This window comes from Phyllobates terribilis, unplaced genomic scaffold (assembly GCF_046119375.1).
Source record: "Phyllobates terribilis strain yellow unplaced genomic scaffold, ASM4611937v1 Scaffold_13__5_contigs__length_258822181, whole genome shotgun sequence".
Classification (NCBI taxonomy): Eukaryota; Metazoa; Chordata; class Amphibia; order Anura; family Dendrobatidae; genus Phyllobates; species Phyllobates terribilis.
Genome location: NW_027362773.1, coordinates 76,584,442 through 76,610,528, shown reverse-complemented (window position 1 = coordinate 76,610,528; position 26,087 = coordinate 76,584,442). Strand labels below are relative to the sequence as shown.

The 26,087-nt window shown below is 37.8% G+C and overlaps 1 protein-coding gene across 1 annotated transcript in view; it reads left to right on the top strand.

Moving 5' to 3' along the window:
- The first annotated feature begins 12,695 nt into the window (after positions 1 to 12,695).
- PAMR1 (peptidase domain containing associated with muscle regeneration 1) overlaps positions 12,696 to 26,087 on the top strand; it is a 117,229-nt gene continuing 103,837 nt past the window's right edge. The window contains exons 1-3 of the mRNA XM_073658136.1: positions 12,696 to 13,112; positions 14,952 to 15,128; positions 23,466 to 23,594. Coding sequence (XP_073514237.1) covers positions 13,034 to 13,112; positions 14,952 to 15,128; positions 23,466 to 23,594 — 385 coding nt within the window. The 5' untranslated portion in view covers positions 12,696 to 13,033. The remainder of the gene's footprint in view (positions 13,113 to 14,951; positions 15,129 to 23,465; positions 23,595 to 26,087) is intronic.

The following is a 26,087-nucleotide window of genomic DNA, read 5'->3' as shown; positions in this document are numbered from 1 at the left end:
TATAACTACTATAATACTGCCCCTATGTACAAGAATATAATTACTATAATACTGCGTCTATGTACAAGAATATAACTACTATAATACTGCTCTTATGTACAAGAATATAACTACTATAATACTGCTCCTATGAACAAGAATATAACTACTATAATACTGCCCCTAGGTACAAGAATATAACTACTATAATACTGCTCCTATGTACAAGAATATAACTACTATAATACTGCCTCCTATGTACAAGAATATAACTACTATAATACAGCCCCCTATGTACAAGAATATAACAACTATAATGCTGCTGCTATGTACAAGAATATAACTACTATAATACTGCTCCTATGTACAAGAATATAACTACTATAATACAGCTCCCTATGTACAAGAAAATAACATCTATAATACTGCCCTCTATGTACAAGAATATAACTACTATAATACAGCCCCCTATGTACAAGAATATTACTACTATAATACTTCCCTCTATGTACAAGAATATAACTACTATAATACAGCCCCCTATGTAGAAGAATATAACTACTATAATACTGCTCCTATGTACAAGAATATAACTACTATAATACTGCCCATATGTACAAGAATATAACTACTATAATATTGCTCCTTTGTACAATAATATAACTACTATAATACTGCTCCTATGTACAAGAATATAACTACTATAATACTGCTCCTATCTACAAGAATATAACTACTATAATACTGCCCCTATGTACAAGAATATAACTACTATAATACTGCCCCTATGTACAAGAATATAACTACTATAATACTGCCCCTATGTACAAGAATATAACTACTATAATATTGCCCCGTATGTACAAGACTATAACTACTATAATACTGCTCCTATCTACAAGAATATAACTACTATAATACTGCTCCTATCTACAAGAATATAACTACTATAATACTGCCCCGTATGTACAAGAATATAACTACTATAATACTGCTCCTATGTACAAGAATATAACTACTATAATACTGCTCCTATGTACAGGAATATAACTACTATAATACTGCCCCCTATGTACAAGAATATAACTACTATAATACTGCCCCCTATGTACAAGAATATAACTACTATAATACTGCTCCTATGTACAAGAATATAACTGCTATAATACTGCTCCTATGTACAGTACAGACCAAAAGTTTGGACACACCTTCTCATTTAAAGATTTTTCTGTATTTTCATGACTATGAAAATTGTACATTCACACTGAAGGCATCAAAACTATGAATTACCACATGTGGAATTATATACTTAACAAAAAAGTGTGAAACAACTGAAAATATGTCTTATATTCTAGGTTCTTCAAAGTAGCCTCCTTTTGCTTTGATGACTGTTTTGCACAATCTTCGCATTCTCTTGATGCGTTTGAAGAGGTAGTTACCGGAAATGGGCTTCCAACAATCTTGAAGGAGTTCCCAGAGATGCTTAGCACTTGTTGGCCCTTTTGCCTTCACTCTGCGGTCCAGCTCACCCCAAACCATCTCGATTGGGTTCAGGTCTGGTGACTGTGGAGGCCAGGTCATCTGGCGTAGCACCCCATCACTCTCCCTCTTGGTCAGATAGCCCTTACACAGCCTGGAGGTGTGTTTGGGGTCATTGTCCTGTTGGAAAATAAATGATGGTCCAACTAAACGCAAACCGGATGGAATAGCATGCCGCTGCAAGATGCTGTGGTAGCCATGCTGGTTCAGTATGCCTTCAATTTTGAATAAATCCCCAACATTGTCACCAGCAAAGCCCCCCCACACCATCACACCTCCTCCTCCATGCTTCACGGTGGGAACCAGGCATGTAGAGTCCATCCGTTCACCTTTTCTGCATTGCACAAAGACACGGTGGTTGGAACCAAAGATCTCAAATTTGTACTCATCAGACCAAAGCACAGATTGCCACTGGTCTAATGTCCATTCCTTGTGTTCTGTTGCCCAAACAAGTCTCTTCTGCTTGTTGCCTGTCCTTAGCAGTGGTTTCCTAGCAGCTATTTTACCATGAAGGCCTGCTGCACAAAGTCTCCTCTTAACAGTTGTTGTAGAGATGTGTCTGCTGCTAGAACACTGTGTGGCATTGACCTGGTCTCTAATCTGAGCTGCTGTTAACCTGCGATTTCTGAGGCTAGTGACTCGGATAAACTTATCCTCAGAAGCAGAGGTGATTCTTGGTCTTCCTTTCCTGGGGTGGTCCTCATGTGAGCCAGTTTCTTTGTAGCGCTTGATAGTTTTTGCAACTGTACTTGGGGACACTTTCAAAGTTTGCCCAATTTTTCGGACTGACTGACCTTCATTTCTTAAAGTAATGATGGCCACTCGTTTTTCTTTACTTAGCTGCTTTTTTCTTGCCATAATACAAATTCTAACAGTCTATTCAGTAGGACTATCAGCTGTGTATCCACCTGACTTCTGCACAACACAACTGATGGTCCCAACCCCATTTGTAAGCAAAGAAATCCCACTTATTAAACCTGACAGGGCACACCTGTGAAGTGAAAACCATTTCCGGTGACTACCTCTTGAAGCTCATCAAGAGAATGCCAAGAGTGTGCAAAGCAGTCATCAAAGCAAAAGGTGGCTACTTTGAAGAACCTAGAATATAAGACATATTTTCAGTTGTTTCACACTTTTTTGTTAAGTATATAATTCCACATGTATTAATTCATAGTTTTGATGCCTTCAGTGTGAATGTACAATTTTCGAAGTCATGAAAATACAGAAAAATCTTTAAATGAGAAGGTGTGTCCAAACTTTTGGTCTGTACTGTATAAGAATATAACTGCTATAATACTGCTCCTATGTACAAGAATATAACTACTATAATACTGCCCCCTATGTACAAGAATATAACTACTATAATACTGCCCCCTATGTACAAGAATATAACTACTATAATACTGCTCCTATGTACAAGAATATAACTACTATAATACTGCTCCTATCTGCAAGAATATAACTACTATAATACTGCTCCTATCTACAAGAATATAACTACTATAATACTGCCCCCTATGTACAAGAATATAACTACTATAATACTGCCCCCTATGTACAAGAATATAACTACTATAATACAGCTCCTATGTGCAAGAATATAACTACTATAATACTGCTCCTATGTACAAGAATATAACTACTATAATATTGCTCCTATGTACAAGAATATAACTACTATAATACTGCTCCTATGTATAAGAATATAACTACTATAATACTGCCCCCTATGTACAAGAATATAACTACTATAATACTGCTCCCTATGTACAAGAATATAACTACTATAATACTGCTCTTATGTATAAGAATATAACTACTATAATACTGCTCCTATGAACAAGAATATAACTACTATATTACTGCTCCCTATGTACAAGAATATATCTACTATAATACTGCTCCTTTGTACAAGAATATAACTACTATAATACTGCTCCTATGAACAAGAATATAACTACTATAATACTGCCCCTAGGTACAAGAAAGTAACTACTATAATACTGCTCCTATGTACAAGAATATAACTACTATAATACTGCTCTTATGTATAAGAATATAACTACTATAATACTGCTCCTATGAACAAGAATATAACTACTATATTACTGCTCCCTATGTACACGAATATAACTACTATAATACTGCTCCTATGTACAAGAATATAACTACTATAATACTGCCCCTATGTACAAGAATATAACTACTATAATACTGTCCCCTATGTAGAAGAATATAACTACTATAGTACTGCTCCTATGCATAAGAATATAACTACTATAATTCTGCCCCCTATGTACAAGAATATAACTACTATAATACTGCTCCTATGTACAAGAATATAACTACTATAATACTGCATCCTATGTACAAGAATATAACTACTATAATACTGCTCCTATGTGCAAGAATATAACTACTATAATACTGCCCTCTATGTACAAGAATATAGCTACTATAATATTGCTCCTATGTACAAGAATATAACTACTATAATACTGCTCCTATGTACAAGAATATGACTACTATAATACTGCCCCCTATTTACAAGAATATAACTACTATAATACTGCTCCCTATGTACAAGAATATAACTACTATAATACTGTTCCCTTGTACAAGAATATAACTACTATAATACTGCTCCCTATATACAAGAATATAACTACTATAATATTGCTCCTATGTACAAGAATATAACTACTTTAAAACTGCTCCTATCTACAAGAATATAACTACTATAATACTGCCCCCTATGTACTAGAAAATAACTTTTATAATACTGCCCCCTGTGTACAAGAATATAACTACTATAATACTGCTCCTATGTATAACAATATAACTACTATAATACTGCTCCTATGTACAAGAATATAACTACTATAATGCTGCCCCCTGTGTACAAGAATATAACTACTATAATACTGCTCCTATGTACAAGAATATAACTACTATAATACTCCCCCTATGTACAAGAATATAACTACTATAATACTGCTCCTATGTACAAGAATATAACTACTATAATACAGTCCCCTATGTACAAGAATATAACAACTATAATACTGCTCCTATGTACAAGTATATAACTACTATAATACTGCCCCCTATGTACAAGAATATAACTACTGTAATACTGCCCTCTATGTACAAGAATATAACTACAGTATACCGACCATTCCAGGAGTGGGGCTCATACATAGTGTCAGGACTGTAGGGTAAACAATAGCGCAGAATAACACTATATTCCTGGTAAATATTTTCTGCCGCTGGATCTTTATCTCCCTCGGAGGATTTGCTGTAGTTAATAATCAGCTTCGTTCATCCTTCAAAGCTGCGATCTAATTCTTAAATGGCCACAGAATGAAAATGCAAAACACCATCTCCAGGACTATCTCACGTTGTCTTGGAGGAGCCCGGAAGACTCATCATCTCCGCTGCTTATTATCCTCTATGTGACTCACAGGTTGTATAGGAAAACGACCTGAAGGAAAAAGCAATTCTGACTATGAGAGCTGACAGCAGAAGTTCTATATTAGAGAGCTGAGAGCAGAAGTTCTATATTAGAGAGCTGAGAGCAGAAGTTCTATATTAGAGAGCTGAGAGCAGAAGTTCTATATTAGAGAGCTGAGAGCAGAAGTTCTATATTAGAGAGCTGAGAGCAGAACTTCTATATTAGACAGCTGAGAGCAGAACTTCTATATTAGAGAGCTGATAGCAGAAGTTCCATATTAGAGAGCTGATAGCAGAACTTCTATATTAGAGAGCTGAGAGCAGAACTTCTATATTAGAGAGCTGAGAGCAGAACTTCTATATTAGAGAGCTGAGAGCAGAACTTCTATATTAGAGAGCTGAGAGCAGAACTTCTATATTAGACAGCTGAGAGCAGAACTTCTATATTAGACAGCTGACAGCAGAACTTCTATATTAGAGAGCTGATAGCAGAAGTTCTATATTAGAGAGCTGATAGCAGAACTTCTATATTAGAGAGCTGAGAGCAGAACTTCTATATTAGACAGCTGAGAGCAGAACTTCTATATTAGAGAGCTGATAGCAGAACTTCTATATTAGAGAGCTGAGAGCAGAACTTCTATATTAGACAGCTGACAGCAGAACTTCTATATTAGAGAGCTGAGAGCAGAACTTCTATATTAGACAGCTGAGAGCAGAACTTCTATATTAGAGAGCTGAGAGCAGAACTTCTATATTAAACAGCTGACAGCAGAACTTCTATATTAGAGAGCTGAGAGCAGAACTTCTATATTAGACAGCTGAGAGCAGAACTTCTATATTAGAGAGCTGAGAGCAGAACTTCTATATTAGACAGCTGACAGCAGAAGTTCTATATTAGAGAGCTGAGAGCAGAACTTCTATATTAGAGAGCTGAGAGCAGAACTTCTATATTAGACAGCTGACAGCAGAGCTTCTATATTAGAGAGCTGAGAGCAGAACTTCTATATTAGAGAGCTGAGAGCAGAACATCCATTTTAGAGAGTTGAGAGCAGAACTTCTATATTAGAGAGCTGAGAGCAGAACTTCTATATTAGACAGCTGACAGCAGAGCTTCTATATTAGAGAGCTGAGAGCAGAACTTCTATATTAGAGAGCTGAGAGCAGAACTTCCATTTTAGAGAGTTGAGAGCAGAACTTCTATATTAGAGAGCTGAGAGCAGAACTTCTATATTAGAGAGCTGAGAGCAGAACTTCTATATTAGAGAGCTGACAGCAGAACTTCTATATTAGAGAGCTGAGAGTAGAACTTCTAAATTAGATAGCTGAGAGCAGAACTTCTATATTAGACAGCTGAGAGTAGAACTTCTCTATTAGAGAGCTGACAGCAGAACTTCTATATTAGAGAGCTGAGAGCAGAACTTCTATATTAGAGAGCAGAACTTCTCTATTAGAGAGCTGACAGCAGAACTTCTATATTAGAGAGCTGAGAGCAGAACTTCTATATTAGAGAGCTGAGAGCAGAACTTCTCTATTAGAGAGCAGACAGCAGAACTTCTATATTAGACAGCTGATAGCAGAACTTCTATATTAGAGAGCAGACAGCAGAACTTCTATATTAGAGAGCAGACAGCAGAACTTCTATATTAGAGAGCTGACAGCAGAACTTCTATATTAGAGAGCTGACAGCAGAACGTCTATATTAGAGAGCTGACAGCAGAACTTCTATATTAGAGAGCTGATAGCAGAACTTCTATATTAGACAACTGACTGCAGAACTTCTATATTAGAGAGCTGATAACAGAACTTCTATATTAGACAGCTGACAGCAGAACTTCTCTATTAGAGAGCTGAGAGCAGAACTTCTCTATTAGAGAGCTGAGAGAAGAACTTCTATATTAGAGAGCTGACAGCAGAACTTCTCTATTAGAGAGCTGAAAGCAGAACTTCTATATTAGAGAGCTGAGAGCAGATCTTCTCTATTAGAGAGCTGACAACAGAACTTCTATATTAGAGAACTGATAATAGAACTTCTATATTAGAAAGCTGAGAGCAGAACTTCTCTATTAGACAGCTGACAGCAGAAGTTCTATATTAGAGAGCTGAGCGCAGAACTTCTCTATTAGAGAGCTGACAGCAGAACTTCTATATTAGAGAGCTGATAGCAGAACTTCTATATTAGAGAGCTGATAGCAGAACTTCTATATTAGAAAGCTGAGAGCAGAACTTGTCTATTAGAGAGCAGACAGCAGAACTTCTATATTAGAGAGCTGAGAGCAGAACTTCTATATTAGAGAGCAGAACTTCTATATTAGAGAGCAGACAGCAGAATTTCTATATTAGAGAGCTGAGAGCAGAACTTCTCTATTAGAGAGCTGACAGCAGAACTTCTATATTAGAGAGCTGAGAGCAGAACTTCTCTATTAGAGAGCAGACAGCAGAACTTCTATATTAGACAGCTGATAGCAGAACTTCTATATTAGAGAGCAGACAGCAGAACTTCTATATTAGAGAGCAGACAGCAGAACTTCTATATTAGAGAGCTGACAGCAGAACTTCTATATTAGAGAGCTGATAGCAGAACTTCTATATTAGAGAGCTGACAGCAGAACTTCTATATTAGACAGCTGATAACAGAACTTCTATATTGGACAGCTGACTGCAGAACTTCTATATTAGAGAGCTGATAACAGAACTTCTATATTAGGCAGCTGACAGCAGAACTTCTATATTAGAGAGCTGAGAGCAGAACTTCTCTATTAGAGAGCTGAGAGCAGAACTTCTATATAAGAGAGCTGACAGCAGAACTTCTCTATTAGAGAGCTGAAAGCAGAACTTCTATATTAGACAGCTGATAGCAGAACTTCTATATTAAAGAGCAGACTGCAGAACTTCTATATTAGAGAGCTGACAGCAGAACTTCTATATTAGAGAGCTGACAGCAGAACTTCTATATTAGAGAGCTGACAGCAGAACTTCTATATTAGAGAGCTGACAGTAGAACTTCTATATTAGACAGCTGATAGCAGAACTTCTATATTAGACAGCTGACAGCAGAACTTCTATATTAGACAGCTGACAGCAGAATTTCTGCGGTGCCCAGAATCTGTGCCCACTTTATATATATATATAGCATGCACTGCATGTGTATATACTGCACCCTCTATGATATGGTATATAATATGTATAATTAGAAGTATAGGGTTCTATGGGATTAGTAAACATTGCTGCTTTCTTCTAGAAACAGCACCACCCTCGTCTATGGCTATGACTGGTATTGCAGCCTCACACATAATACAAGACATCCTATTCCATGCACAGCAGCAAAGGCTCCTAAAGAAAGGCCGCCAAGCCCTTAAGTTACAAGAACCCATGCAGGACTCTTCTCTCCACGGGGACCAAGAAGAGGAGGCAAACTCAAGGCTCCCTCCGTCCTGAGTTGCATAACTTGGCACCACAATGGAGGGGCCCATTCTGATCTTTCCTATGGGGCCCCTCTCAATCCCGTTGGCTTTGGATCTCGTCGTTGACTTATTTCCTGCATCATCCCTGAGGCTGCGGTCAGAGCCACCTTCAGTCCCTCAAGAACGGGTAAAATGTCTGCATTCCAGGCTCCTCGTGACATCACAGCCCTATTATCTCATCAGACATCCCCAGACCTGCAGACATTTCGCTTGGATATGGGGCCCCTGAGTCTTTTTTGTGCCGTGGGATGACTAAAACAATTTGCGGTTTAATGCAGTCTCTGGAAGACATCACACCGAGCACCCCACCCTTGTGTCTGAGTGCCTGGGACGTGGAAGGTACTCGTCCCAGCTCCTCACCGTCTAGCACAATATCTCGGTATTAAAAATGTGAATTGCATTGCCAAAAAAAAGTTTGAAAAACTTTCCATCTGACCCTCTGGACTATTTTCCTGATTACGCCTTTGGTATCCGATTTTACAATTGTTCCCGACTCTCTGGTTCTTCTGACCTTTTCCCTCAACTCGCTCCACCGGCCGACAAAGGCCAAATCACTGTAGGGGATGAAAGGATGAAAACCGGAATGTCCTTGGGCTACTAGAGGTGGGATTCCAGTTTATGACATCTGTACTGGGGGGTTTGTGGAATCCAGTGGAAAAAAACATACTACATGTGAACGAGGCAGTCTACAGAAAAGGGTATAGTCCTGTAGACCGGTCTACCCGTCCAGCAGGGTGATCATAATTTGCATATCTGACCTTTTCCCTCAATTCGCTCCACCGGCCCACAAAGGCCAGATCACTGTAAGGGGTGAAGCATGAAAACCAGAATGTTCCTGGGCTACTAAAGGGGGGGTCCCAGCTTATGAGGTCTGTACTGGGGGAGTTTGTGGAGTCCAGGGGGAAGAAACAGTCTACATGTGAAGGAGACAGTCTACAGAAGAGGGTATAGTCCCGTAGACCGGACTACCTGTCCAGATCATAACTTACATATGGAGAAGCGTAGAAGGAAAAAGTACAGGGACACAATTGAAAAGAAACGGTAGCATCTATGAGCCATTGGGAGAAGTATCTATAGTAGGGCATATTCCAGGGGAGAAATCCTTTTCCTGGCCACAAGGGGCAGCAGAGCTCTGGATCCTATTTCATAAAAGTGTTCCTCGGGGGTGGAGCATCAGTATCAGCTCCCCTAACTAATTGGCTACAAATCTCTCTTTACTATTACCAGAGACAACTTGGGTGGTCTCTACCAGCTGTAAAATCAGGAATGCAGCAGAGAGGGACATCAGTACTCAGACAGTCAGAGGGGCTGTAGAAAGGCCCCAGCAAGTGTGGAGCAATGCACCTAAGCTGCAATACCAGACATAAACTGTGGGCAGGTGTGGCACTGTTTTTTGGGAAAAACAACCGTCGTAGTTTTGTAATCTTTTAAAATCTGGGGCAACTATGAAGATGAGAGTCCATACACAAGATTTTCCTAAATATGGGGCTCAAAGTTTGTAGAGCACCTTAAGTCCCCCCAACCCCCATAACATCCTCTCTTCTTGGTAAATCTCTCCATTGGCGAGCGGGGTGTTTCCTAGTATTACATATGCACAGCTCCACGCTTTCTGTGTTTTTCATTATAGATGTATGCATGGAGAAAATGGGAATCTCTGATGCTGCGGCGGTCACCTTGTAAAACTTCCAGTGGTCTTAAATGCTCCTTACAGCTGTCAAAGTGATTCTCAAAACCGCAGTGTTCTCCTGTGTTTAGGATGAAAAAAAGACTAGTTTCCAATTCTTAAAACTTCTTGGCTTTTTCTAAGGAAAATGGTTCAGGAATTTATTTTATATGAAAACCTCAAAATTCTTAAAAATATATAATATCTATCTATCATTTATCTATCTATTATCTGTCTATTATTTATCCATCATCTATCTATCTATTATCTATCTATCTATTATCTATAATCTATCTATCTATTATCTATTTATTTTCTATCTATTATCTATCTATCATCTATATATTATCTATCTATTATCTATCGATCATCTATATATTATCTATCTATTATCTATCTATTATTTATCTATCATCTATCTATCTATTATGTATCTGACGCGCCCCCTGGGCCTGTGCTGTGCAGGGGATACCCGGAGCCGGATCGCTGGGGGCTGTAGTCCTCCGTGGCTGTGACCCGGTCCGTGCCCAGGGCGGTCAAACCAGTGGCAGTCTTAGTAATGTGACAAATGTCCGACTACGCCACCCGTGGATTGCGGTCAATGGGGACCGCCGCTGCAGGGCAGACCGCTGAGGCTGGTATTATGTGTGCAGCTTAGAATGGGATGACTCCCCATGGGAGGAGTATAGCCTCAGGGCAGTTAGTGTGGAGATGATGGGAGTGATGGTGTGAGCGTCCCAGTACTGATGGTGCTGGTGCGGCAATGAAACACAGAGACGTGGAACTGCAGTTTCCAATGCTTTACTCACAGTTGTTATTTGTGTCAATCCTGCAGGCGATGACGGCCCAAGCCGTGCTGCGTCCACCAGGCAGGGGACTCGACCAACTCCCAGGCAATTCCAGAGCGTGGCACAGGGCTCCCTTCTCTTCCCTTCTCTGGCCGTCCCCACTAGTGACCCACCTTTGTCCAGCTTCCTCGGGCCTTCTCTTGGCGAAACCTCTCTCCGGTTTCCCTGACCCTATGCGGTGTGCCTTCCTGGTGGATGTAGTGAGGGGTCGCACCAAGATGTGGTCACAACCTCCGGTCCTTGGCTGAGGAATCTGTTGCCTCCACCAATTTGGGTTCCGGTACCCTGCTCTGCCAACCCTTCACCCGCAATCTCCTGGGCCTTTGGGGTTCCCTCTGTCCTCGTGTCTATGGGCCTTTCTCTGTGTTCCTGTTCCTTGTTTCCTTTCTTTCTGTTCCTTCTCCTCTCTGCTGTTTCTGGCCTCTACTCCAGGCCTGTCTCGTGGAGCTGGGCCCAGAATGAGCCACAGCTCCCTGTCAGCCCTCTCTGGCTGAACTCCTGACTGAACTGAACTGAACTCACTCTAAGATGGTGCCCACCTCTTATACCTCCCTCTATGTGTGAGCCCAGGTGACTAGCAACCAATGAGCTCCAACCTATGCCCAGAGACCCACCCCTATCTGCTCCTACACCACTGGGTTTTCCTCCCCCTCCCCACTCCAGTCAGGGACATAGTCGGTCGTGCCTGCACTTCTGTCTAGTGGGAGCACCGTTGAGCTGTCCCTCGGAAATGGGGTGTGTGTGGTGCATGCAGCTAAACGAGTCCTGGTCCACACTCCATCCTTACCCGGGAGTGGAATATCACACCTCTGGATCGAGGTGCAATAGCCCTGTAGCAGCCGAGCCCTCGGGGGGCTACATATCTATCTATCATTTATCTATCTATTATCTATCTATCATTTATCTATCTATTATCTATTATTTATCTATCTATTATCTCTCTATCTATCATTTATCTATCTATTATCTATCTATTATCTATCTATCATCTATCTATCTATCTATCTATTATCTATATATCTAAAGTTGTAGAATTTCATAGATTGCAAAAGTGTTTGACCCCTTTACCTTACATCTCTTACATTGCATAAAGGGGACCTGTCATTTGCATTAAATATGTAATTTTATTACCCGGTGTAAATGACGCTGTTCTCCTGAATCCGGTGTTGCTTTTCTTTTGTTCCTGCGTCTCTCCGTTCCTGAGATATGGCCTCCTCTTCCCTGTATATATATTTAATCTTGTTAGCCAAGTGGGCGAGGTCCTTGAGTAGAGATAATGAGGATCACGCCCATTTGGTAAATCTAGTAGATTTATATACAGGAAACAGAAGGCCATATGTCGGGAATGGAGAGGCGCAGGAAGAAAAGAAAAACATCTCCGGATTCAGGAGAACAGCGGCGTTTACACCAGGTAATAAAAATTATATATTTAAGGTAAGTGGTAGATTTTCTTTAAAGAGTAGGATAGGGGCAGATATATATTAAAATGCCATAAAAGTGGAGTTCTGGAGGGAAGGAGCCCTAATGTACAACTAGACAAACCTGCACAGACTCCCCCTCACCTGGTTTGTTTATAAGTTTCCATCCTAGGACCCCGGGAACGTCCCCTTGTAACAAATGTCACTATTACGCACTCTATAAATTAGTTAATATTTAATTAGTTCTTGGGATGGCGTCAATGTTGAGGAATGTATGTTATTACAAACACATGTATTGGACACGGAGCCGAGAATTTTTTCCAGACTCCATGCCAGGTCAGGACGGGGTCTGAAGCAAATTATTACGTAGACGTCTCTTTAGGCTCAGACGGATCTGCGCGTGGTACCTGCACAGTCCCCCTGCTACTGTCTGTGGTGTGTACAGGGTCGTAGAGCAGCCACATTGCTTGGGATTCCCCACCGCTGTCTGCTCTGGACCACCAAGAGTTAACTGAGTGTTTTTGGGGTGACGTAGTCTGGAAGACCCCAGTGAGGGTGTCACTGCCTGTATGATAGAAAGTGTGAAACCTGAGACCCCAGCACTGCAAGCATGAAGAGAAGGAGACCCTGAATGTGAGCGGGACCGCCTGTACTGGGATCATAGACGACACCATGACCCTGATCGGGAGGACCAGTCTGGCCCTGCTCTACCTCTGCGCCTTCCACGTCTCTGCGCACCCCAGGGGTTCAAGTGAGTACCAGCTGTGAAGTCAGAGGGATGCCAGACTTCTGTAAGGTCTGAGTTATATTAGAGGGGGCTTTTTTTTGTCTAAAAGTGATGGGTGCATTGTGCAAAATTCACAAAATTTGGATTTAAAAGGGTACGTTTTTTTTTTTCCACCAGAAATAGCGCCACTCTTGTCCATAGTCTGCGCCTGGTATTGCTTTCACTTCAAAACTGTAATACCAACTCATGGCCAGAAGAGGCGCTGTTTTGGGGGGAAATCTCCACTATTACTGCTTACAATGAATATGGCAAAGTGGAAATTATCACAATGTGCGGATGAGATCCGGAGAGTAGAAGTAAGGTTTTTTATACACACCAACGCGTTTCGGCTCCAGACCGACGCCTTTCTGAAGGCAAAAAAGCAACAAGTGGTAGAAGCTTTGTTTTCTCACGTAGCCACATTGCTGACAATGCCTTGTCCACGACCATTGACGTTACGTCTGGGGCTCCACGATAAGTCATCAGTGCAAAGATTGCTGCAAGCCGCTGCTACATTAATGCAATACAGGTGAATAGGGTCACATTGCACCCGCAGGAGACCGCAACTGCGACAAAGTTGGAACCAGTTGGATTTTTGTTGCAGTCACTATATCTTGACTCCATTATGACGAGATGTAGCAGAGGCAAACAGTGATTTATGGCTGTGTTAAAGGTTGGTGTCATTAAAGTTCTGATCTATATATCCACATACATAGCGCCCCCTGAAGGATGAACATGAACATGTAACATCTACATTACTGAATGTTAAAAAAGTAACTCAACTTTTCTCTTTGTCCAGCATGGAAAGTTCTAAAACTTTATTTTGGGAGTTTTTCTTCATTGCTGTAAAAAAAAAAAAAAAAATTTGCATGTAAGTGGTTTCCAAACTTTACCCCAGTCTATTTGCTGCCTTTAGATGCATTGGTATCAGAATGTACTCCATTGGAGTACAGATGATGGCAGTGATGGGATCGCAGATTGATGCAAAAAAAACATGATGTGTGAACATAGCCTCACAGGTGCTGAGCCTGTCACTGCCATCATCTGTACTCCGAATGAGTACATCCTGATAGCAAAGCAGAAAAATAGACTGGGGAAAAGCGGGTTTTGGAAGACACTCCAATAATAATAAGCATAATAATAATAATAAAGTGATTTACAAAATTTTTAAACTTTCCATTCTGGACAGAATTATTATTATTAAAAAAAAAAAAGTTTATTTAGTCTATTAGTCGCCATCCATCTTTCTTAAACTCCCCAGTGCCCGAATCAAATTTTTTAATTTTTTGCAGTCAAATTTTTATAAACATTCACACCTAAATGCACTTAGATATAAAATGAGATGTTGTTAATCCGGCATCTGATAATCCAGAAAATGTGATATTCCAGCACAACTGAAGAACCAGAAGTAAAAGATTGAATAAATGTAGCAGAGCCGAGATTATCACTCTTTTGTTCTGTGATATTGACATTATGATTATACACACAGACATAGTTCTGCTCCATCTTTATACCCGTTACATCTGTATATTAGTAATGCCAGAAGTTGTAAAAGTCAAGGGGTGTAATGGAGGAAAGATGTAAGTCATGGAAAACTCATCAGCAGCAGATGTGTCCATCCACATAATAGCAAATACTACATTAAATAACAACCAACCAACTTTTTTAGTACAGAGTTCAGTGTACACAGCACAAGCTGAAATGCAATGCTGCAAACTGCTGTCCTCCCGGGTCGATATTGTAAGGTTTTAGTCATTTGATTCATTGTACACTTCCTTCACATTACGAAATCCAATGAATATTACATTATTTTTTTTACCCCAGAATATACAGTAATTAATGAAAACTGCCCAGGAGCTGAGTGGAATATCATGTGCCGAGACTGCTGTGAATATGATCAGGTGGAGTGCGTGTGTCCGGGGGGCAATAAGAAGGTGGGGTATACCATCCCGTGCTGTCGGAATGAAGAGAATGAGTGTGACTCCTGCCTGATACACCCAGGTATCAAACTACAATATTTATGTCTTACGTCTCTTAAAATTAGTGCTGTAATTCTGCCACCTATGTACAAGAATACAACTTCTATAATACAGCCCCCTATGTACAAGAATATAACTACTATAATACTGCCCTTATGTACACGAATATAGCTACTATAATACTGCTCCTATGTACAAGAATATAACTACTATAATACTGATTCTATGTACAAGAATATAACTACTATAATACTGCTCCTATGTACAAGAATATAACTACTATAATACTGCCCCCTATGTACAAGAATATAACTACTATAATACTGCCCCATATGTACAAGAATGTAACTACTATAATACTGCCCCCTATGTACAAGAATATAACTACTATAATACTGCCCCCTATGTACAAGAATATAACTACTATAATACTGCTCCTATGTACAAGAATATAACTACTATAATACTGCTCCTATGTACAAGAATATAACTACTATAATACTGACCCTATGTACAAGAATATAACTACTATAATACTGACCCTATGTACAAGAATATAACTACTATAATACTGCTCCTATGTACAAGAATATAACTACTATAATACTGCCCCTATGTACAAGAATATAACTACTATAATACTGCCCCTATGTACAAGAATATAACTACTATAATACTGCTCATATGTACAAGAATATAACTACTATAATACTGCCCCCTATGTACAAGAATATAACTACTATAATACTGCCCCATATGTACAAGAATGTAACTACTATAATACTGCCCCCTATGTACAAGAATATAACTACTATAATACTGCCCCCTATGTACAAGAATATAACTACTATAATACTGCTCCTATGTACAAGAATATAACTACTATAATATTGCCCTTATGTACACGAATATAACTACTATAATACTGCTCCTACGTACAAGAATATAACTACTATAATACTGCCCCTATGTACAAGAATATAACTACTATAATACTGCCCCTATGTACAAGAATATAACTACTATAATACTGCTCCTATGTACAAGAATATAACTACTATAATACTGCCCCCTATGTACAAGAATATAACTACTATAATACTGCCCCAAATGTACAAGAATGTAACTACTATAATACTGCCCCCTATGTACAAGAATATAACTACTATAATACTGCCCCCTATGTACAAGAATATAACTACTATAATACTGCCCCTATGTACAAGAATATAACTACTATAATACTGCTCCTATGTACAAGAAAATAAGTACTTTAATACTGCCCCCTATGTACAAGAATATAACTACTATAATACTGCCCCTATGTACAAGAATATAACTACTATAATACTGCCCCTATGTACAAGAATATAACTACTATAATACTGCTCCTATGTACAAGAATATAACTACTATAATACTGCCCCCTATGTACAAAAATATAACTACTATAATACTGCCCCATATGTACAAGAATGTAACTACTATAATACTGCCCCCTATGTACAAGAATATAACTACTATAATACTGCCCCCTATGTACAAGAATATAACTACTATAATACTGCCCCTATGTACAAGAATATAACTACTATAATACTGCTCCTATGTACAAGAATATAACTACTATAATACTGCCCCCTATGTACAAGAATATAACTACTATAATACTGCCCCATATGTACAAGAATGTAACTACTATAATACTGCTCCCTATGTACAAGAATATAACTGCTATAATACTGCCCCTATGTACAAGAATATAACTACTATAATACTGCCCTCTATGTACAAGAATATAACTACTATAATACTGCCCCCTATGTACAAGAATATAACTACTATAATACTGCCCCTATGTACAAGAATTTAACTACTATAATACTGCTCCTATGTACAAGAATATAACTACCATAATACTGCTCCTATGTACAAGAATATAACTACTATAATACTGTCCCCTACGTACAAGAATATAACTACTATAATACTGCCCCCTATGTACAAGAATATAACTACTATAATACTGCCCCATATGCACAAGAATGTAACTACTATAATACTGCTCCCTATGTACAAGAATATAACTACTATAATACTGCCCCTATGTACAAGAATATAACTACTATAATACTGCTCCTATGTACAAGAATATAACTACTATAATACTGCTCCTATGTACAAGAATATAACTACTATAATACTGCCCCTATGTACAAGAATATAACTATTATAATACTGTCCCCTATGTACAAGAACATAACTACTATAATACTGATTCTATGTACAAGAATATAACTACTATAATACTGCTCATATGTACAAGAATATAACTACTATAATACTGCCCCCTATGTACAAGAATATAACTACTATAATACTGCTCCTATGTACAAGAATATAACTACTATAATACTGCTCCTATGTACAAGAATATAACTACTGTAATACTGCTCCTATGTACAAGAATATAACTAATATAATACTGCAACTATGTACAAGAATATAACTACTATAATACTGCTCTCTATATACAGAATATAACTACTATAATACTGCTTCTATGTACAAGAATATAACTACTATAATACTGCTCCCTATGTACAAGAATATAACTACTTTAATACTGCTCCCTATGTACAAGAATATAACTACTATAATACTGCCCCTATGTACAAGAATATAACTACTATAATACTGCCCCCTATGTACAAGAACATTACTACTATAATACTGTCCCCTATGTACAAGAATATAACTACTATAATAGTGTCCCCTATGTACAAGAACATAACTACTATAATACTGCCCCTATGTACAAGAATATAACTACTATAATACTGTCCCCTATGTACAAGAATATAACTACTATAATACTGTCCCCTATGTACAAGAATATAATTACTATAATACTGCCCCTATGTACAAGAATATAACTACTATAATACTGCCCCTATGTACAAGAATATAACTACTATAATACTGTCCCCTATGTACAAGAATATAACTACTTTAATACTGCTCCCTATGTACAAGAATATAACTACTATAATACTGCTCCTATGTTCAAGAATATAACTACTATAATACTGTCTCCTATGTACAAGAACATAACTACTATAATACTGCTCGCTATGTACAAGAATATAACTACTTTAATACTGCTCCCTATGTACAAGAATATAACTACTATAATACTGCTCCTATGTACAAGAATATAACTACTATAATACTGCTTCTATGTACAAGAATATAACTACTATAATACTGCTCCCTATGTACAAGAATATAACTACTATAATACTGCCCCTATGTACAAGAATATAACTACTATAATACTGTCCCCTATGTACAAGAATATAACTACTTTAATACTGCTCCCTATGTATAAGAATATAACTACTATAATACTGCTCCTATGTACAAGAATATAACTACTATAATACTGCTTCTATGTACAAGAATATAACTACTATAATACTGCCCCCTATGTACAAGAATATAACTACTATAATACTGCCCCTATGTACAAGAATATAACTACTATAATACTGCCCCCTATGTACAAGAACATTACTACTATAATACTGTCCCCTATGTACAAGAATATAACTACTATAATAGTGTCCCCTATGTACAAGAACATAACTACTATAATACTGCCCCTATGTACAAGAATATAACTACTATAATACTGTCCCCTATGTACAAGAATATAACTACTATAATACTGTCCCCTATGTACAAGAATATAATTACTATAATACTGCCCCTATGTACAAGAATATAATTACTATAATACTGCCCCTATGTACAAGAATATAATTACTATAATACTGCCCCTATGTACAAGAATATAACTACTATAATACTGCCCCTATGTACAAGAATATAACTACTATAATACTGTCCCCTATGTACAAGAATATAACTACTTTAATACTGCTCCCTATGTACAAGAATATAACTACTATAATACTGCCCCCTATGTACAAGAATATAACTACTATAATACTACCCCTATGTATAAGAATATAACTACTATAATACTGCTCCTATGTACAAGAATATAACTGCTATAATACTGCCTCTATGTACAAGAATATAACTACTATAATACTGCCCCCTATTTACAAGAATATAACTACTATAATACTGCCCCCTATTTACAAGAATATAACTACTATAATACTGCTCCTATGTACAAGAATATAACTACTATAATACTGTCTCCTATGTACAAGAACATAACTACTATAATACTGCTCCCTATGTACAAGAATATAACTACTTTAATACTGCTCCCTATGTACAAGAATATAACTACTATAATACTGTCTCCTATGTACAAGAGCATAACTACTATAATACTGCTCCTATGTACAAGAACATAACTACTATAATACTGCCCCTATGTACAAGAATATAACTACTATAATACTGTCCCCTATGTACAAGAATATAACTACTATAATACTGCCCCCTATGTACAAGAATATAACTACTATAATACTGCCCCTATGTACAAGAATATAACTACTATAATACTGCTCCTATGTACAAGAATATAACTACTATAATGCTGCCCCTATGTACAAGAATATAACTACTATAATACTGTCCCCTATGTACAAGAACATAACTACTATAATACTGCTCCTATGTACAAGAATATAACTACTATAATACTGCCCGCTATGTACAAGAATATAACTACTATAATACTGCTCATATGTACAAGAATATAACTACTATAATACTGCCCCCTATGTACAAGAATATAACTACTATAATACTGCTCCTATGCACAAGAATATAACTACTATAATACTGCTCCTATGTACAAGAATATAACTACTGTAATACTGCTCCTATGTACAAGAATATAACTAATATAATACTGCAACTATGTACAAGAATATAACTACTATAATACTGCTCTCTATATACAGAATATAACTACTATAATACTGCTTCTATGTACAAGAATATAACTACTATAATACTGCTCCCTATGTACAAGAATATAACTACTTTAATACTGCTCCCTATGTACAAGAATATAACTACTATAATACTGCCCCTATGTACAAGAATATAACTACTATAATACTGCCCCCTATGTACAAGAACATTACTACTATAATACTGTCCCCTATGTACAAGAATATAACTACTATAATAGTGTCCCCTATGTACAAGAACATAACTACTATAATACTGCCCCTATGTACAAGAATATAACTACTATAATACTGTCCCCTATGTACAAGAATATAACTACTATAATACTGTCCCCTATGTACAAGAATATAATTACTATAATACTGCCCCTATGTACAAGAATATAACTACTATAATACTGCCCCTATGTACAAGAATATAACTACTATAATACTGTCCCCTATGTACAAGAATATAACTACTTTAATACTGCTCCCTATGTACAAGAATATAACTACTATAATACTGCTCCTATGTTCAAGAATATAACTACTATAATACTGTCTCCTATGTACAAGAACATAACTACTATAATACTGCTCCCTATGTACAAGAATATAACTACTTTAATACTGCTCCCTATGTACAAGAATATAACTACTATAATACTGCTCCTATGTACAAGAATATAACTACTATAATACTGCTTCTATGTACAAGAATATAACTACTATAATACTGCTCCCTATGTACAAGAATATAACTACTATAATACTGCCCCTGTGTACAAGAATATAACTACTATAATACTGTCCCCTATGTACAAGAATATAACTACTTTAATACTGCTCCCTATGTATAAGAATATAACTACTATAATACTGCTCCTATGTACAAGAATATAACTACTATAATACTGCTTCTATGTACAAGAATATAACTACTATAATACTGCCCCCTATGTACAAGAATATAACTACTATAATACTGCCCCTATGTACAAGAATATAACTACTATAATACTGCCCCTATGTACAAGAATATAACTACTATAATACTGCCCCCTATGTACAAGAACATTACTACTATAATACTGTCCCCTATGTACAAGAATATAACTACTATAATAGTGTCCCCTATGTACAAGAACATAACTACTATAATACTGCCCCTATGTACAAGAATATAACTACTATAATACTGTCCCCTATGTACAAGAATATAACTACTATAATACTGTCCCCTATGTACAAGAATATAATTACTATAATACTGCCCCTATGTACAAGAATATAATTACTATAATACTGCCCCTATGTACAAGAATATAATTACTATAATACTGCCCCTATGTACAAGAATATAACTACTATAATACTGCCCCTATGTACAAGAATATAACTACTATAATACTGTCCCCTATGTACAAGAATATAACTACTTTAATACTGCTCCCTATGTACAAGAATATAACTACTATAATACTGTCCCCTATGTACAAGAATATAATTACTATAATACTGCCCCTATGTACAAGAATATAACTGCTATAATACTGCCTCTATGTACAAGAATATAACTACTATAATACTGCCCCTATGTACAAGAATATAATTACTATAATACTGCCCCTATGTACAAGAATATAATTACTATACTACTGCCCCTATGTACAAGAATATAACTACTATAATACTGCCCCTATGTACAAGAATATAACTACTATAATACTGTCCCCTATGTACAAGAATATAACTACTTTAATACTGCTCCCTATGTACAAGAATATAACTACTATAATACTGTCCCCTATGTACAAGAATATAACTACTATAATACTGTCCCCTATGTACAAGAATATAATTACTATAATACTGCCCCTATGTACAAGAATATAATTACTATAATACTGCCCCTATGTACAAGAATATAATTACTATAATACTGCCCCTATGTACAAGAATATAACTACTATAATACTGCCCCTATGTACAAGAATATAACTACTATAATACTGTCCCCTATGTACAAGAATATAACTACTTTAATACTGCTCCCTATGTACAAGAATATAACTACTATAATACTGCCCCCTATGTACAAGAATATAACTACTATAATACTACCCCTATGTATAAGAATATAACTACTATAATACTGCTCCTATGTACAAGAATATAACTGCTATAATACTGCCTCTATGTACAAGAATATAACTACTATAATACTGCCCCTATGTACAAGAATATAATTACTATAATACTGCCCCTATGTACAAGAATATAATTACTATAATACTGCCCCTATGTACAAGAATATAACTACTATAATACTGCCCCTATGTACAAGAATATAACTACTATAATACTGTCCCCTATGTACAAGAATATAACTACTTTAATACTGCTCCCTATGTACAAGAATATAACTACTATAATACTGCCCCCTATGTACAAGAATATAACTACTATAATACTACCCCTATGTATAAGAATATAACTACTATAATACTGCTCCTATGTACAAGAATATAACTGCTATAATACTGCCTCTATGTACAAGAATATAACTACTATAATACTGCCCCCTATTTACAAGAATATAACTACTATAATACTGCTCCTATGTACAAGAATATAACTACTATAATACTGTCTCCTATGTACAAGAACATAACTACTATAATACTGCTCCCTATGTACAAGAATATAACTACTTTAATACTGCTCCCTATGTACAAGAATATAACTACTATAATACTGCTCCTATGTACAAGAATATAACTACTATAATACTGTCTCCTATGTACAAGAGCATAACTACTATAATACTGCTCCTATGTACAAGAACATAACTACTATAATACTGCCCCTATGTACAAGAATATAACTACTATAATACTGTCCCCTATGTACAAGAATATAACTACTATAATACTGCCCCCTATGTACAAGAATATAACTACTATAATACTGCCCCTATGTACAAGAATATAACTACTATAATACTGCTCCTATGTACAAGAATATAACTACTATAATGCTGCCCCTATGTACAAGAATATAACTACTATAATACTGTCCCCTATGTACAAGAACATAACTACTATAATACTGCTCCTATGTACAAGAATATTACTACTATAATACTGCCCGCTATGTACAAGAATATAACTACTATAATACTGCTCCTATGTACAAGAATATAACTACTATAATGCTGCCCCTATGTACAAGAATATAACTACTATAATACTGTCCCCTATGTACAAGAACATAACTACTATAATACTGCTCCTATGTACAAGAATATTACTACTATAATACTGCCCGCTATGTACAAGAATATAACTACTATAATACTCCCCCTATGTACAAGAATATAACTGCTATAGTTTTGCCTCCACTTTTTCCAGGATGCTCTATATTTGATAACTGTAAGTCCTGTAACAATGGATCGTGGGGCGGTTCGCTGGACGACTTTTACGTGAAGGGCCGATACTGCTCTGACTGTCGGGTTGGCTGGTATGGTGGAGACTGCATGAGTAAGTAACCTCTACTTGACCAGTTGTATGGAATACATATTAGGGGGAAGGGTGAGGGGGTTACAAGATACCAAAAGAAAACATGACCACATATTCATTGCTACAATCCCCAGTGATGTTTATATGATGTTTTTTTTCTGTTTGCTCTTATTATTAGATTTTCGTGCACTGCACATGTGCAGCACTGTGCTCTCCTGCAGCTCTATGTCTCTCCTGTCACTTGTAATTCTGTGAGATTATAGACTTGCTGGTAAAGCTGTCTCAAATTTATAAAAGTGTAATAACATTTTTAATAAATTCTACATTTTTTTCACTCTTTTTCTAACACTAACTATGGTTAGGGCTGGGACTAGGGTTAGAGTTAGGGCTATGGTTAGGGCTAGACTTATGGCTGGGACTAGGGTTAGAGTTAGGGCTATGGTTAGGGCAGGGGATAAGGTTAGAGTTAGGGCTATGGTTAGGACTAGGGTTATGACTGGGACTAGTGTTAGGGTTATGGTTGGACTAGGGTTAGAGTTAGAGCTATTGTTAGGGCTAGGTATAACGATAGAGTTAGGGCTATGGTTTGGGCTAGGGCTAAGATTAGAGATGGGGCTTGGGTTAGGGCTAGGGCTAAGGTTAGAGATGGGGCTATGGTTAGGACTAGGGTTATGGCTGGGACTAGGGTTAGATTCAGGGCTATGGTTAGGGCTAGGAATAAGGATAGAGTTAGGGCTTGGCTTAGGGCTGGGGCTAAGGTTAGAGTTAGGTCTATGGCTAGGACTAGGGTTATGGCTGGGACTAGGGTTAGAGTTAGGGCTAGGGATAAAGATAGAGTTAGGGCTTTGGTTAGGGCTAGGGCTAAGGTTAGAGCTGGGGCTTGGGTTAGGGTTTGGGCTACAGTTAGAGCTTGGGCTTTGGTTAGAACTAGGGTTATGGCTGGGACTAGGGTTAGAGTTAGGGTTATGTCTGGGGCTAGGGTGACATTTAGGGCTAGGGATAAGGATAGAGTTGGGGCTTGGGTTAGGGCTGGGGTTAAGGTTAGAGTTAGGGCTCTGGTTAGGACTAGGTTTATGGCTGGCACTAGGGTTAGAGTTAGGGTTATGGCTGGGATTAGGGTTAGAGTAAGGGCTATGGTTAGGACTAGACTTGTGGCTGGGACTAGAGTTAGAGTTAGGGTTATGGCTGGGACTAGGGTTAGAGTTAGGGCTATGGTTAGGGCAGGGGATAAGGTTAGAGTTAGGGCTATGGTTAGGACTAGGGTTATGGCTGGGACTAGGGTTAGGTTTATGGTTGGACTAGGGTTAGAGTTAGAGCTATTGTTAAGGCTAGGTATAACAATAGAGTTAGGGCTATGGTTTGGGCTAGGGCTAAGATTAGAGCCGGGGCTTGGGTTAGGGCTAGGGCTAAGGTTAGAGTTGGGGCTATGGTTAGGACTAGGGTTATGGCTGGGACTAGGGTTAGATTCAGGGCTATGGTTAGGGCTAGAAATAAGGATAGAGTTAGGGCTGGGGCTAAGGTTAGAGTTAGGTCTATGGCTAGGACTAGGGTTATGGCTGGGGCTAGGGTTAGAGTTAGGACTAGGGATAAAGATAGAGTTAGGGCTTGGGTTAGGGCTAGGGCTAAGGTTAGAGCTGGGGCTTGGGTTAGGGCTAGGGCTACAGTTAGAGCAGGGGCTTTGGTTAGAACTAGGGTTATGGCTGGGACTAGGGTTAGAGTTAGGGTTATGGCTGGGGCTAGGGTTAGATTTAGGGCTAGGGATAAGGATAGAGTTGGGGCTTGGGTTAGGGCTGAGGCTAAGGTTAGAGTTAGGGCTCTGGTTAGGACTAGGTTTATAGCTGGGACTAGGGTTAGAGTTAGGGTTATGGCTGGCACTAGGGTTAGAGTAAGGGCTAGTGATAAGGATAGAGTTAGGGCTTGGGCTAGGGCTAAGGTTAGGGCTGGGGCTATGGTTAGGGCTAGGGCTGCGGTTAGATTTAGGGCTAGAGTTAGAGTTAGGACTAAAGTTAAAGTTAGGGCTAGGGTTAGTGCTGGTGTTAAGGTTAAATTTAAGGCTAGAATTAGGGTTTGGGTTAGGGTTAGGATAATAACATCATTATAAAATAGTTAAAAAAGCTCAGGAACCGAGAGTCAACCCAATACCCACAACCCCCCTGTTGATTCAACCCTCCTGTGCCCACTCCTCTTTAAAACATGAAGCACTTTATCTGCAGGCTTGTATTATTGCAGCTAATTAATTAAACTTTTTCTCCATCTTGGTCGACCAGAAGGATTTTTTTAATTGCCGTACATTCTAACTGCTAATTATCCTTGATCAGGCCACTGGTTAGTCTGTACTCCATGTGCTGGCGTGGGATGAGAGGAGGACTGGGATGTTCTGTTCCTGGGACTGTTCCTGCATCTGCCCGTCTGTTCACACTGGCACTTCTCTGGGCATTTAAGTAAATAGCTGTCACTTTGCCATGAGATACAGAAAAGAGCAAGTTTATTGAAGGAAACAAAGAGTCGGAACAT